Here is a 16,585-nt window from a genome sequence, read left to right as displayed (position 1 = left end):
AACCACACAAAGAGAAAATCTCTCAGATAGGAGAGGTGTCTGTTTTAATGGCAAATGGCAACTATGATCCCCACACCTGCATGTGATTAATGGTTTTCCCCTTTTGTGGGAAATCCATGAGATTAGCTAACGGATTTAAGGTCACATTTACAACATTCTTGAAAGAAATCCCTGTCCAAATTGATGTTTACTTTTTAACATTGTTACCAAAGAACAGAAAGAGACCCACCTATGACCTCATCTCGAATGAGGTAATGGATTTAGGATTAGCTCTCACTTTAGCCCTGATTTCTGTCTCACATAAGGTAAAAACAGTTGATCCGCTTTAAGTATTCAGGGGTTCGGGGAAAGAACCTCAGTTTCTACTGCCTCTTCTTTTCCTAAATCAAGTCATTCTTATCTACAATAGCTAAGACTTCAGAAAAGGAAAGAACTTTCACCCGCTGAAGACCAATTCCAGACCAACTCTTTAAGTTCCCTAAGGCTGCTGTAACAAATTACCATCAACTAGTTGTCTTAAAAAAACAAAGAAACGGTGGCCGGCCTGGTGGCACACGGGTTAAGTTCACACGTTCTGCTTCTCGGCGGCCCGGGGTTCGCAGGTTCGGATCCCCGGTGCGGACATGGCACAGCTTGGCAAAAGCCATGCTGTGGTAGGTGTCCCATGTAGAAAGTAGAGGAAGATGTGCGCGGATGTTAGCTCAGGGCCAGTCTTCCTCAGCAAAAAGAGGAGGATTGGCAGTAGTTAGCTCAGGGCTAATCTTCCTCAAAAAAAAAAAAAAAACTCCAGAAATGTATTCTCTCACAGTTCAGGAGGCCAGAAGTCCGAATCAAGGGGTCAGCAAGGTTGGTTCCTTCTGGTAGGCTCTGAGGGAGAATCTGTTCCGTACCTCTCTTGGCTTCCAGTGGTTGCTAGCAATCCCTGCTGTTCCTGGGCTTATCGAAGCATCACTCCAATTCCTGCCTGCATCTTCACATCACCTTCTCTGTGTTTCACATCTCCCTCTCCTTTCTCTTATGACACCAGTCATTGGATTTAGGGTCCACCATATAAATCCAGGATGATCTCATGTCAAGATCCCTTAATTACAAAGATCCTATTTCCAAATAAGATCACATGAACAGGTACCAGAGTTTAGGACATGGACGTATCCTTTGGGGTACACAAATCAACCGACTACACCAAACAAAGGTTGAAACAAGTGTGCTAATTCTTAATATTGTTAGAGGGAGAATAAAGGAACAGAGAAAACCTTTCAGATGGTTCTGCCTCTTGGTGTTCTGAAATTTCTATTTCTTTATTTATTTTAAAAGAACTAAAGTGATGGCTATAACTTCCATGGCAGTCAATTTGGTAATAGCTAACAAAATTACAAATGCATATGCTTTTTGGGTGGAAGTGCTTTTTATAAATTTTTATTGAGGTATAATATGCATAAAGAAAAGTAAACATATCATAAGGATAGACTATGCTACTTTAAATATTGTTCTTTCCTCTTTCATTTATAGTGAGCAAACAATCATTTAAAGGTTCTTTCCTACTGTAAAAGTAATATACATTCAATGCAAAAAAAATCAGAAAGATTGAGAGAGTGCAAAGAAACTATGCCACAACCATAGTACCATCCAGAAATTAACCATTACCATTTTGTTGTCGTTTCTTCTGGGTTCCAATGCAAGTATACGCATATACTTTTTTAAAAAAAAAAAAAGATGAACCATATGATACCTATTTCCTTGTAGTTTCTTAACAAGTTACAGTGCATTGTGCACAACTCTCCATATAATTAAATTAACACAGTTACATCACAATTTTTTTTTAATATTTTCTTTTTGCTTCTCCTCCCCAAAGCCCCCTGGTACATAGTTGTATACTTTAGTTGTGGATCCTTCTATTTGTGGTATGTGGGATGCTGCCTCAGCATGGCTTGATGAGCAGTGCTAGGTCCGAGCCCAGGATCCAAACCAGCGAAACCCTGGGCTGCTGAAGCAGAGTGTGCAAACTTAACCACTTGGCCATGGGGCTGGCCCCTACATCATAATTTTTAATGACTATATAGCATTCTTAAGTGAGGCCCCACTGAAGGACATTCAAGTTGTTTGCAGTTTTTTCACATCATAAACAATGCTCCGATAAACAAGATGGTGCAGACATTCTTGAAAACTTTTTAAAAGGCCAAATTTTTGTGGGTGTGTGAGGAAGATTAGCCCCGAGCTAACATCTATTGCCAATCTTCCTCTTTTTGCTTGAGGAAGATTGTTGCTGAGCTAACATCTGCGCCAGTCTTCTTCTGTTTTATTTGGATTGCCACAGCATGGCTTGATGAGCATTGCTAGGTCTGCACCAGCGATCCAAACATGTGAACCCCAGGCTGCCGAAGCAGAGCTCGCAAACTTAACCACTAGCCACCAGGCCAGCCCCTTAAAAGGCCAAATTTTAAGTGCAGAATATACAATAACTTCTATGTCTTAAATGCACATCAAAAGGAATTCTTGATATTCCCTCCAAACTTGCTTTAGCCATAGCTGTCTCCATCTGTCAGGTGGTTTCATCTTTCCATTAGCTCAAGCAAAAAAACAGACAGGAAAACAAACATTGGAGTCATCCTTGACTCCTCTCTTTCTCTCATGCCTAAATCCAATTAATCAGCAAATTCAGTTGGCTCTTTCTTCCACATATACCCAGAATTTGACCATTTCTCATTACCTCCACTGCTCATACACTGGTCTGTGTCACTGTTATCTCCTGCCTGGATAATTGCAATGGTCTCCTAACTAGGGTTGCCAGACTTAGCAAATCAAAATGCAGGACACCCAGTTGAAATTTAAGTCCAGATAAGCAACAAATTCTTTTTAGTCTAAGTATGTCCCAAATATTGCATTCTCTGTGCAGCGGCAAGAGGGATTCTTTCGAAAAATCAGAATGTCACTCCTCTGTTCAAAACTCTGCGATGCCTTTTCATCTCACTTACAAGAAGTAAAAAACCTCAAAGCTGAGGCCCTTAACCCTGCAGGATCTACTCCTCGTCACTGTTTCCTCTTTGATCTCATTGGCTTCCCTGTCCTCCCCTTCCCTCTGCTTGCATCTCTCTTCTCCCAGAAATACCTTCCCTAATCGCACTGTTTAAAATTTCACGCTTCCCTTCTCCTTCCCTACTTTTATATTTCTGTGTAACACTTAGCACCTTTAAAAAATATACCATTTAATTTATTATCTTCCTCCTTCCACCAGGATTCAAGTTCTATGAGGGCACTTTTGCTCTTTTTTGTTCACTGCTGCCTCCCCGGTGCTTAGAATAGCGCCTGGGACATAGATGCTCAATAAATATTTAATTTATTGAATTAAGGAATTGTACTTATCGAATTAAGGAAACGTAGTCATCCAAATCAATAACTTTTTTTTTTTTTTTGGTGAGCAGCGATTGGCCCTGAGCTAACATCTGTTGCCAATCTTCCTCTTTTTTTTTTCTCCCCAAAGCCCCAGTACATAGTTCTATAACAAATAGCTTTTGTTTCTGTTTCACTAGACTCCTTTCACATTGCGATCATTCAGCACGTTGTCTATTTCAAAGTTGTCAGGTAATCGCTGTAATCTTAGAGAAGCCATTTTCTGTACTTCTGTAACCGTAGCTAACATTCATACATACAGACACAGTTCTTAGGTATGATTATATTTTAGAACTTGAGGTATTATTATTAGAGTTAATTTACAGATGAGGAAAGTAAGACCTGGAGAGGGGAATAATTTGCTCGAGATCGTCTGCGTGGGATAAGGCAGCGCTGGGTACAGAACCTGTGTTCTTAACTATAGTGCTCTGCCAGCTCGCTTTTAGCTCCTTGTCTGTTTTCTTTTGGTATTAACTTGTTTTGGTTAAGCTATCAGTACAAAGCTCTTAAGGATCAAAGTCAAAAACTGTCAAAGGCCAAGTGCTTTCTCCCCCTCCAGTCAAGGACTCGGCATTTTGCATTTGAATCCTGTAGGGCGGGAAACGGCAGGCAGGTGTCGGGAGGGGCGGGGAGGGGCCGCCAGACCCCCGCCAGCCAATCAGAGCGGGCGGGAGCCTCCCCTCCCCCTCCGCCATCCACGCGCCAAAATTCCAAACGGGACCACGTCCGCTACCCGCCGTCTCCCTCCGCCGAGCTCCGCGAGCCGGAACTATGTAAGAAAAAGAAGTCAGCGTTCTCCCGCCCCTGTTCGCTCAGGTGCTCGACACTGGAGGTGCAGGTTCTCCTCAACTTCGGCCCGAAGTCCTTCCCTCTACAGATGGAAGGAAAGTTTCGAGCCTGCGAGTGTCGGGTGGCGGCGTGGGCGGGACATGCGGCGGAGGGATTCCGGGCGCGCGCGCTGCGGCCGCTGGCGCGGAGCTTGTGGCGCCAGAATTCGGAGCGCGGAAGAGCCTGAGCGGCTGCCGTCCCCAGCTCGGGCCCATCTCCCGCCGCGGACGGCCGGGCGAGGCGGCCAGAAGATGGTGGTCCTCCGCAGCAGCCTGGAGCTGCACAGCCACTCCGCCGCCTCAGCCACGGACTCCCTGGACCTGTCCAACGAGTTCCTCAGCCTGGAGCAGATCGGCCGGAGGCGGCTGCGCTCAGCGACCGCCGCTGGGCAGTCCGCCGTCACCGCGGCCGCCGCGGGCGTGAGTACCGGCCTGGGGCGGGCCCCTCGGGCCGGGCCTGGGGGACCCGTTGCCCGGGTGGGGCCTGGGGGGGGTGGGCGGCGCGGTTGGGGTGACAGTTGGGGGGAGGGGCTGGGAGGAACGGGATCGAGGACGAGGGAAAGGGCAGCTTCTTCCACCGGAGCCCCGAGGGGTGCGGGGCGGGTGAGGAGACGGGCTGCCTGGAAGAGGGCTGAGCCGTGCGTTCCTGCCGACTTGGACGCAGGGGGAAAGCGAAGCCCTCGGAGCCGGAGTGCAGTGGGAGGCCGGGCCTGGGGTTGGGGCTGCCCCGCCCCCCGCCTCCCTCCCCTCCCTCGCCAGTCAGTCGCCCAGGCTCCCGCGCGAGGTCCCCATCAATCGAGTGTCACACGCTTTTACAGACTGTATGCGAGATGAGTCTTTTCGGGGCCACGGGAATAGAGATTATAATTCAGGTTCCCCGCCCTTCCTTTACGATCCGGAGAGGTTCGGGAATAAGAGCACAGTGCATAATACCAGGTGCACAAGGTGAGGGATGGGGACCGACGTGAAGCCCCGTGTCAGCTCCACGAGGGTGGATAGTTAGGGTATCGGCGTTACAGAGGAAGAAGCGGACTCAAGAAGGTAGTCAGTCCGTGGTCGATCTGAAATCGGAGCCTGGATTCTCTGCCCCCAGAACCTTTCCCTTCCTGTTACATCCTGCTGCAGTTATAAACAGTGTCTGTAGGGGAAGTTTCCGAGGGGCTGGAACAGTCAAGTCCTCTCGAAAGAAGGGCTTCTCCGTCTAGGTCTGAAGTCCAGATGGGATTTGCGATTGGCCGAGTTAAGGCTGAGGGAGAGTCCCTCCACCTCCCCACCCCAGCTGCTGGGAGAGGCACGGATGGAGGGGGCAGTGTTAACAATGGGTTGGAGAAGTTGAGGAAGCAGCCCCGTTCAAGTGAAGGCAGCAGGAAGCAGTATAGTTGTGTTGGAGGGAGGCTGGGGATGGGGGTGGGAAAAATAGGACCAGAGAGGGAGGGTTAGGAACTGGGAAGTCAGAATGAGAGACCAGGGGGAGGGATGGCAGAGTGACAAAACATAGTGAAGGGAGGGATCCCTGTAGGAAATTAGCTGTCGGTATCTATTGTAGATGCCCCATCCTAGTCGCTCCTCTACTGAAGGGAGTGAAAGAGTCTGTTCAGTCTCTGACATGGTGCTTCTGCATTGAAAAAACAAATTCCTGACTTGCAAGAGCTGTTTCTCAGTCACATGCACAAGTTGGTAGACATCTCGGGGGGCCAGACACTTCTGCACTGAACTGGGGTCACTTGACTTACTAGCTCATGTTCAGAAAAGCTAATTATTTCGGTGAATATTCGTTGACTGTTTATCATCTTCAGGAACGATGCTAGGTCCTGTGACTGTAATGATGTACTGAATACTGCTTAAGTAACCAGCACTTAAAACAACTGTTAGTTTTTTTTGTCTCAGCTTGCCAAGCATCAGCAGGTTTCTACATTTGTTAAAAGGGGTGATACCCACCACATGGGTAGTGAGGATTAAATGTGTTCATGCGTGTAAGGAGATTACCTGAACGCTTGGCATGTAGTTAGAACTCAGTCATTGTCGGCTCTTAAGACCACAGTCAGTTTTATTTAATGGCCTCTCCATCTTTCCAGTTCCTCAGGTCAGAAACCTTAGAGTCATCCTTGACTCCTCTCTCGTTTCATGTTAGCAAATTTTGTTCCCTTTACTTTCAAAATATATTCAGAATCTGACAAGTTCTCAGCTCCCCTCCATTGTTGCCATGCTGGTTCAAGCCATTATCTCTTGCCTGGATTATTAAAATAGATTTTTGACTGACCCCCCTGTTTTCCACCCTTATGTGTAATGTCCCTGCCCCCCAGCAGTCAGTTCTCAATATAGCTTACAGAGTGATCTTTTTTAAAGTCAAAACAGTTGATTATTCCTCTGCTCAAAAATCCCTATCTAACAGTCAAAGTTTAAAAGTTTGGGAGCAGCCTTATGCCCTTCCAGCCCCTTCCCTTTATAATGACATCCTCTTGCATTCTTTCTTTTGCAAAACCTAGTCTATTCGAGCCTCCCTGGCCCAGCTGCTTCTGAATACCAGGGCCTTTACACTGCTCTACCCTCTGTTGGGCATACTCTTCCCCTGGATATCAGCATGACCTGTTCCTTTACCTTTTGCATTTTTTTTAATTAAAAACAAAAAAACCTCAGAAAAGAAACTTGTTTTTTACATCAATTATGCATTTCAGAAACTTAACTCCTTGATCACCCTGATTGATTGGGTATTTCCTAGTCTCCTCAGCCATGTATTTATTGACAGTGTTTAATAACGTGTTCCAAGAATTTTACAAGTATTAACTCAGTCCTCATAACATTATGAGGTAGATGTGGTTATCTTTGTTTTGCAGATGAGAGAACTGAGGCACAGAGACTTAAATAACTTGTTCACATTCACCTTTCTATAAGCCACAGAACTGCGAGTACTACCTAGGAGAACCTAGGAATCTGTCTCTTTCAAGTCTGCTAAAATTCCACCTTTTCATTGATGGTGACCCTAACCACCCTATTTAACATTACAAACCACTCTGATTGACATGGCCTTTTACTCTGCTTCATGTTCCTATAGCACTTACCACCTTCTAACATATTCTATAATTTCCTACTTTTTAGATATTTTTCTCTCTCCCTAAATCAGAATGTAACTCCATAGGAATCTGGATTTTGACCTTTTGTTCAGCAGTGTATTTGCAGAACCTCAAACAGAACCTAGAGTATAATAGGTGCATAAGAAATATTTCTTATTGGTTGTCATTGCTCTAAAGGACCTTGGTCTAGCAGAGGAGACCTAACAGCAACGTACAGAGACTGTTTGCCAGAAGTGTTGTGTCAGTGGTGTGTAGTGGTTGAGCAATTAACACTCCGCTGGATGTTGTACGGTGGAAAGAGTTTTTTTCCTAGGCCAGGCTTTCCAGTAGAGATTATACCTTTTTGAGACATAGTACTCCTCTCTTCTGTAAAGCCTCTAGACCAAATTATGGTCAGAGTGTTCCTTGGTGAACATGGGATTGGATCAAAAGAAATGGATAATCTTGAGGGGTAATGTATGTATTAGTGCTGACAAAGCCCACCAATACTAAAAATGAAACGTACGTTTGTGATTGGAATATTTTCTCATTTACGGACTTTATACATTCATTTGATTTGATTATAGCTTGTTTTTTACATCAGTTATGCATTTCAGAAATTTAACTCCTTGATCACCCTGATTGATTGGGTCTTTCCTAGTCTCCTCAGCCATGTATTTATTGACAGAGCATTTCTTAGGGTAGGTTACTTTTACAGATGGTTGAATTTATTCATATTAGTTCGTTAACTTGAATTTTTCTTCATCTAATCTCAGAGGCTGACCTTATCTTCGAATTCTGAAGGTACCTACGGTCCTATCTATTTATTAACCACATTCTACTTTTACACTTTGAATATAGTCTCAGTCAGCTGAGCTTAAGGCTGTGTTAGTTTTTTTTTTCCCTTTACTTTTATGGGTTCCCTGAATTTTTGTTTGTTTTTAATTTGTTTTTTTGCTTTTTAAACTTTTATTTTCATCCTACCATCCTTATGAGTTTGGATGCCCCTTCTGTGGTTTCTTTTTTCCTCTGAATCAGATTAGCCATTGTCTATTTCTGTGCTTTCACAGGTCTGAGGCTCTTTGATTCATTAAATTTAGAGTTGTTTCTCATGCTGAAGAGTCACTTAAGGATAGATAGTAGGGGGGGTTTTTTGGGTGATGATTGTGCATTACTTTTGGGTTGTGTTTACATACATTTTTATTCTTCCGTATGTTGTTAGGTAAAATAAAACATGGTGTAGTATGTAGAAGGTACTATTTTGGGGGTTTTTTTAGTTGTATGTTTATTTAAAAGTCTGGAAAGATGTTCCAGACTCAACACTGACGTGTATGACATATGTGAGATTTTTAAAAACTTGAAGCATAACACAACACAGAAAAATGAAAAGTATACAGCTCAATGTATCACAAAGAATGGATAGGGAGATTTTGACATGTGGCAATAAATCTTGCTCCCTGGAGTTAGGTGACGTGGCTGCTCTGCATTTGAGAGAGTGTGCTTGGTTTTGTGTAATAATAGGTAGTCCATTTTTGTCAGTTTGTGTTAGACTGGCCCTTGATTTTAGGCTTAGAAGTTGCAACTTTTAGAACAGAGATCTGATGAGTTAGTGTTTAGGATGGATTATAGTCAACAAATCTGGAGTTTGGAAGACCAGTTAAAAGATTATAATGTTAATAGCTACCATTTATATAGCACTTGGTATGTGCCAGGCAAAGTACACACATGCACATACACACATGCATTTGCCCTATAAAGTAACTATTATTATTATATTCATTGCAGATATGGAAACTAAGGCACAGAGAACTTATGTAATTTGGACAAGGTTACCCAGCTGTAAGTGACATGGCAAGAATCAATCCTAGGTAGTCTATCTTTAAGAGTTTGGGCTCTTAATAAGTACACTATTATCACAATAGACCAAAGCAGAGAAAACTAGAGCATAAATATACTAGGAGGAATGGAGAGAAAAATACCAAATAATACTGCAAGGAGTTTGAGAGTTGTTCAGATACAGGGAGGGAAGGTGGTGTTGTTTCCAGCTAAATTGGTGAGCAACAGAACATTGAGAATGTGATGCCAGAGTTTGGTGAGAGGTTAGGACTATATGTCTTTAGGAGTCATCTTTATAGAGGTGATAGTTGAATCCTTGAAGGTGAATAAAAAACATAGCAAAACAAAAATATTTAAGAAGGTCTGGAGCCATGGCTGTATTTTAAGGGTGAGAAGAGGATGAATTATGTAAAAAAGAATGTCATGTAAACCAGAGTCAAGGCATTTAAAGAAGGGAGTGATCAACTCCGTAGAAGTCAATGAGGTAGAGCAGAGGCCGTTGGCTTTAGCTATTGGGAGATAGCTTTAGATCTACTGAAAGAGCGGTAGAGGTAAAAATCAAATTGCTGGAGCTTGTGGAAGACATCAGTGGTGAGGAATTAAAGATGAAGCTGAGGAAGGATGTCACAACTGGATATACTAACATGTTTACCATTGTGCATTAAAATTTACTGCTGTTCAAGCTTTCAAGGAGGCCTGAGTCTGGATGAATACATTTCATAGCATTATTATAACTGTGATTTTAAAAATCCTGTTTAAACGTCATTTGTTGAATTGATATTTGAATTGACTCAACCAGCTGACCCCCTCCATGCATATTTTTTGTTATGAATTTAAAGCTTTAATAAGCTTGTTTTTTTGTGGGAAAACAGCATATTAGAATATTTCTCTTATGCAGTTGTGTCTACTTTGGGGAAAAAACTTTTGTTATTCTATTGTTGCATGCTCCCTGTACTAACTTACTGATTCTGCAAGATTATAACATACTTAAAAATCTAACGTATATTTTTTCCTCTTTTAAAACTTCACTTTTAAAAAACTATCAGTGCTCTCAATATTTAAGTAGATTTTAGCTAAAGAATAAATGAGAACACTACATCTACAGGTTTAGTTTTCAGATTAAGTATCTTTTCTCTTTGTTTTTTACTTCTTAGGAAATTTTTTTCTAGTAATACATATTGGAAGAATGTAAAAAAAGAAAATGGAAGTCCCCATTTCTATCATCCAGTGTTAATTAACTGTTAACAGTTGGCATTTAACTTACCTCTAGAAAATTATTTTGATTAGCTATATATTAAACTGTGACTGATCTAGTAACGGTGCTGGTTTCCTTAGATAATTATATGTACACAAAATAATTCATCTAGAGGCATTTATAACACACAGAAATTGCCGATAACCTAAACGTAATGCATTAAACAGGTTGTTAAATAGATTCATGTAATGATTGAAATACTATTCATTTAAAAAAAATTTTAGAACGATATTTAATGACATGGGAAAGTGTATTACTAAGAAAAAGTTACAAAATATAATAGTATTATGTATTATCCCAATTTAAAAATAGTACGAATATGTTTGCATAGGAAAAGAATGGTTTATGCACCAAAAGGTTATCTGGTTGTCTGTGGGTAGCTGGAATTAAGGGTGACAGTTTCATCTTTGTGCGTTACATTTTTTTCAATTATATTGGATGTGTATTGCTTTTATTTTTATATTGCTTTTATGTAAACTTTTTTTAAAGTTAATGATATTTTAAAATTCCCCAGTGTGTATTTCTATATAGGTGATTCCCCAAAAACCTGTTTTGTTTTTCTCTCCACTCTGTTAAGGAGAGTCTTTCTTAATGCCTAATGCTTATTTAGGAAGGATGAACTAAGCCGCTCACCATGCACATCAAAGATTCACTCATACCATTTATAAGATTAAATCTTCCAGGTTTCTCAGGGAATCTTTTCTTCTCAGTATTTAGCACCCCCTTCCTTCTCTTTTCTATGGAAACAAACCTTTTATTATTATCCCCGGGAATATAGTGACATTTACTTTTCCTTTTTTATTGTAATAAAATATAGATAACATAAAATTTACCATTTTAACCCTTTCTAAGTTTACAGTTCTGTAGTATTAAGTAAGTGCATTCACATTGTTCTGCAACCATCACCACCCTTCATATCCAGAGTTTTCATCTTCCAAAACTGAAACTCTGTGCCCAATAAACGCCAGCTCCTCATTCTTCCTCCTCCCAGGCCCTGGCAACCACTGTTCTACTTTCTGTCTCTGAATGTTGCTACCCTAGGAGGCTCATTTAAGAGGAAACATACAATATTTGTCCTTTTGTAACTGACTTATTTCACTTAGCATAATATCTTCAAGGTTCATCCATGTTGTATCAGTATGTTAAAATTTCCTTTCTTTTTAAGGCTTAATAATATTTTGTTGTATGTACATTTTTTTTAATCCCTTCATCTGTCAGTGAACACTTGGATTGCTTCCACTTTTTGACTGTTGTGAATAATGCTGCTGTGAACATGAGTGTACAAATACCTGTTCAGGTCCTGCTTTCACTTCTTTTGAGTGTATACCCAGAAGTAGGATTGCTGGGTCATATGGTAATTCTGTGTTTAATTTTTTGAGGAATTGCCATATCGTGTTCCACAGTGGCCGTACCATTTTACATCCCACCAGCAGTGCTCACAGGTTCCAGTTGCTTCACATCCTTGCCAACACTTAGTTTCTTTTTTGGATAATAGCCATCCCAAGGAGTATGAGATGGCATCTCATTGTGGTTAGATTTGTATTTCCCTATGACTAGTTATGTTCAACATCTTTTCATGTGTTTACTGGCCACTTGTATATATTCTCTGGAGAAATGTCTGTTCAAGTCCTTTGCCCATTTTTAATTTTTTTTTGTTATAACATAGGAGTTTTTTATATTGTGAATATCAGTCCTTTGTCAGATATATGATTTGCAAATTTTTCACCTATTCTATGGATTTCTGTTTCACTCTGTTGATAGTGTCCTTTGCACAAAGTTTTTAATTTTGATCAAGTCTAACTTATCTATTTTTTCTTTTGTTGTCTATGCTTTTGATGTCATAGCTAAGAAGTCATTGCCAAATCCAATGTCATGAAAGTTTTCCCCTATGTTTTCTTCTAAGAGTTCCTAAGGGTTTTTGTTTTTGTTTTTGAGGAAGATTAGCCCTGAGCTAACATCCGCCGTCAATCCTCCTCTTTTTGCTGAGGAAGACTGGCCCTGAGCTAACATCCATGCCCATCTTCCTCTACTTTATATGTGGGACGCCTGCCAAAGCATGGCTTGACAAGCAGTGTGTAGGTCCGCACCCGGGATCTGAACCAGCAAATTATGGGGCACCAAAGCAGAATGTGCGAACTTCAGCGCTGTGCCACTAGGCTGGCCCCCCACTAAGGGCTTTTTGTTTGTTTGTTTGAAGATTTTATTTTTCCTTTTTCTCCCCAAAGCCCCCCGGTACATAGTTTTATAGTTTTAGTTGTGGGTCCTTCTAATTGTGGCATGTGGGACACCACCTCAACATGGCTTGATGAGCAGTGCCATGTCCGCGCCCAGGATCCGAACGGGGGAAACCCTGGGCCGCCGAGTGGAGTGTGCAAACTTAACCACTTGGCCGTGAGGCTGGCCCCTGTTTGTTTTTTTTGAGGAAGATTAGCCCTGAGCTACCATCTGCCACCAATCCTCCTTTTCTTTTGCTGAGGAAGATTGTCCGTGAGCTACCATCCATGCCCATCTTCCTCTACTTTATATGTGGGACGCCTGCCACAGCTTAGTTTGATAAGAGGTGCGTAGGTACACACCTGGGATCTGAATCAGCGAACCCTGGGTTGCTGAAACAGAGCATGCGCACTTAACAGCTGCACCACAGGCCAGCCCCCCTAAGGTGTTTTTTTTTTTTTAACTCTGTATTCTATACATTTCTAAGCTGCCATCTAAAATCTCCCCACCCCCACTGGTTTAAATAGTTACAATGGAGATCTATTTGTCATCTTTTAATGTTGATGTTAAAAAATAAAACTATTACATCAGACTTCTACAGGTCCACTGGTCTAAAAACCATAGTTATTTGATACCTGTCTTGGAACAGTAAAAAATAGTACATGAACAAGCGCTTTTAGTGGTCAGAAATTTTACCTTCATCGTTTTTTTCCCCTTTTAATTTGTATTTCCAATTCATTTAATGTACAGCATTTTATCTTGATACATTTTTATGCTTGAAAGTCATTTATTAATTATCATTTCATACTTGTAAAACAAAATTTGACTTTTTTTCCATTTTTCTGTTATTGTAAGGCTCCAAGGAATAAAATCTTTATGTATTGAATTATCACAGTTATTAATATTCAATTGATCAAAACAGCGAAAGCATTACCTATTTTGATTCAAAATGATTAAACGTAGAAAGTAAGATGTCATTAGGATTTCATGTGGTTGAGTTCCCCTCCTCACTCAGTTAGTTCATGGATCTGTGGGTGAGTCTTACTTATTGCTGAAAACGTTTGGCATCAGTTCCATTGTTTTTATAAATGTAAGCACTGAGAACATTGTTCATATAAATAAGTAGATAGTAATGAAGGGAGTTTTGTTTAGCAGTGCCTCGCAGTTTTTCTGGCTTTTATGCTGAAAATCACTTGCCAAAAATTATTTTTAATGGTCTTTTAGCTTGATTAGGTCTCCTTTCAATTTTCTTGAAAGCAAATAATTGGAAACCATCTAACAAAGGAAAGGATTTGTTGCCTATTTTGGTCAGTCTTTTTTTTTTGTGAGGAAGATTGTTGCTGAGCTAACACCTGAGCCCAGTCTTCCACTGTTTTGTATGTGGGGGATGCTGCCACAGCATGGCTTGATGAGCGGTGTGTAGGTCCACATCCAGGAGCCCAACTCACAAACCCCAGGCCACTGAAGTGGAGAACACAAACTTAACCACTACCCCATTGGGCCCGGTGCCAATTTCTTAACACCTACACTAGTGTTTTTCTTTCTTTGGTTTTAGGAAGTGTTTAATGCCTTGAGGCAGTCCACGATAGTAAGATCCAGAATGAGTGAGAGATATGACTTTGTTTTGTAAAATGAGAGAAAGGTAAATGAAAGAGGATGCCTTGTGTTAAGGTGCCTTCACAGGCAGATGAGTTTTAAGGAAAAGTACATATGAAAGTTGAGAATCTGGAAATAGATTCCCTTAATATTTGCCTTGGAAAGTCTTATGTTACACTACACTGATCTAAGATGTAGATGGTTGTTTTAAAAATAATATACCTACCGGGGCTGGCCCCGTGGCCGAGTGGTTAAGTTCGCGCGCTCTGCTGCAGGCGACCCAGTGTTTCGTTGGTTCGAATCCTGGGCGCAGACACGGCACTGCTCATCAAACCACGCTGAGGCAGCGTCCCACATGCCACAACTAGAAGGACCCACAACGAAGAATATGCAACTATGTACCGGGGGGCTTTGGGGAGAAAAAGGAAAAAAATAAAATCTTTAAAAAAAAAAAAAAATAAATAAATAATATACCTACCTAAAAGTGTTGATATTTTTTTCAAACATCCTTAAATGTAGGTACACTGATAAAAGTGGTAACAAATCATACACGTCACTTAATATTTTATGAAGTACTTGTTTAATTCTTACACAGATGCTTGTATAAATATCCTTATTTTACTTGTGAACCAATCAAATATTCTGCCCAAAACTAATGACAGAATGTCCTGATAAAACAATGAAATGACCGAATAAAGCCAGCCTAAGGTGGGGGGCACTGTTTCTAAAACACTGCCTGTTTTTCTAAAATTGTCAATCTTCAGAGTAGGAATGCATGAATTAGAGTTGATAGGTTACTATTGCCTTCTCTTCTAGTGTAAAAGTATTCTTTATATGATTTCAGAGAGATGTGTATGAACTTTTGAATACTTTATGACAGAACCTCTGTAGCTCATAAAGCAGCCCACTGACTTAGAGAACCTCCGGTCTATTGAGCAAAAATAAAGTTACATGGAGTTTCTGTGGTTTTACAACAGATTAACTTACCTAAAGCCAGTCTCTGAATTCAGTTGTTTCATTATCTGGGTGAAATAGATAGTAATAACTCCTTTTTGTCATCCAAGCCAAAATTACAATTCTGATGGTCCAGTTATTTTAAGGTTGCTGCCAGTGGTTGCATGGCAGACAACGAATGGTGTGTGTATCTTTCTAATTTCTGTAGCCTTAAAATAAAGGTGTACTTACTGTTATGGACTATTACAACTTTTTATCACTAGTGGAAAACTAAACTCTCTAGACAACTTATTATGAAATAGAACTATTCATAATAGTTCATAAATAAATATATTAGCCATTTCATAGACATTGCTAATATTTATCATAAAATGATTATTCTAAATATTAACTTTCGTAGCTCCCTAGAGAGATGCAAAATGATTCTGCACAAATAGCAGTTGTTACAAACTTACAATCAGAGAAAACTCCTAGGAGGAGTTTAACTTGGGAATTTTGACTAAAGAAAAACTTAGATGGCTTTCTTAATTTTTCTTAAAGGATGGGTCTTCAGTTAAGGAAGTTGAAACCTACCACCGGACACGTGCTTTAAGATCTTTGAGAAAAAATGCACAGAATTCTTCAGGTTCTAGTTTTGAAAAGAATATGGAAATAACGGAGAAACATGCTAATGGCAGGCATTTTACAAGGTAATGCAAGATGGTTGAATGCTAATTTAAAATAGTTTTAAAGTAATAATTTAGAATTTGCATTTGATTTTTAAGTGTATTCTTGGCCAGTCATCAAGATTTCAGGGTTGTAAAATGTTATTTATTTAAGTGAAATTACCACAAGTGAATATTATTGAATTAAAAATGTAATATGTACACAGTCGGATTTGTTTTTATTGTCCAAAGATGATGTTTTTGATGTGCGTGAATGCAGCTAACAAGATTGGTTGATACGGGATCAGGTCTCTTAAGTACTTGAGTATCTAAAGAGACTGTGACTGTAACTTTCTTATGATATGTGGTTCTGTTTCGTAGTCTGTCTAGAGCTTTTATTCAAAATAGTAGTTATATTTCTGATTGCTTGCTACCAAGTTTTTCATCAGTTCTGAGTCTCTCTTGAATTTCTCTGTGTTGGTGTGCTTATAAAGCAGTCTTCACGTAGAGGCAGAATGTGGGGTTTTTTTGACATGTCTAATGAGACTAGATGTTTTATACATATTTAAACTTTGTTTCCCAAGAAGCATGAGGTAGGTAGCATGAATTCCATTTTAATACTCCAGGAGTTAGTTTCAGTGAATTAAGTAGGTAGTTCATGCAAGTTGGGTTTGTTTGGTTCAGGACAGATTTAAATCTAAGTTTAATTAGCTCAAAACCTTCACTTTTTCCCCCACTTTGGTGGGCCTAACATAAATGGGAGGAAGTGCCAATTAGAATAAAATTTGTTTGATGAAATAATTGTTTTTACATTAATTCTTT

At 40.4% G+C, this 16,585-nt stretch overlaps 1 protein-coding gene across 2 annotated transcripts in view; it reads left to right on the top strand.

Moving 5' to 3' along the window:
* The first annotated feature begins 4,048 nt into the window (after positions 1 to 4,048).
* The window catches only part of ATAD2 (ATPase family AAA domain containing 2), a 66,645-nt gene continuing 54,108 nt past the window's right edge, over positions 4,049 to 16,585 (top strand). The window contains exons 1-2 of one of the 2 annotated variants that reach the window (XM_044743772.2): positions 4,049 to 4,634; positions 15,660 to 15,808. In XM_044743772.2, the coding sequence (XP_044599707.1) occupies positions 4,317 to 4,634; positions 15,660 to 15,808 (467 nt within the window). In that variant the 5' untranslated portion in view covers positions 4,049 to 4,316. The remainder of the gene's footprint in view (positions 4,635 to 15,659; positions 15,809 to 16,585) is intronic. The other variant, XM_044743774.2, reaches the window with a different exon arrangement.

The sequence above is a fragment of the Equus asinus genome, chromosome 12 (genome assembly GCF_041296235.1).
Source record: "Equus asinus isolate D_3611 breed Donkey chromosome 12, EquAss-T2T_v2, whole genome shotgun sequence".
Classification (NCBI taxonomy): Eukaryota; Metazoa; Chordata; class Mammalia; order Perissodactyla; family Equidae; genus Equus; species Equus asinus.
This window is presented reverse-complemented; position numbering and strand designations above follow the sequence as displayed.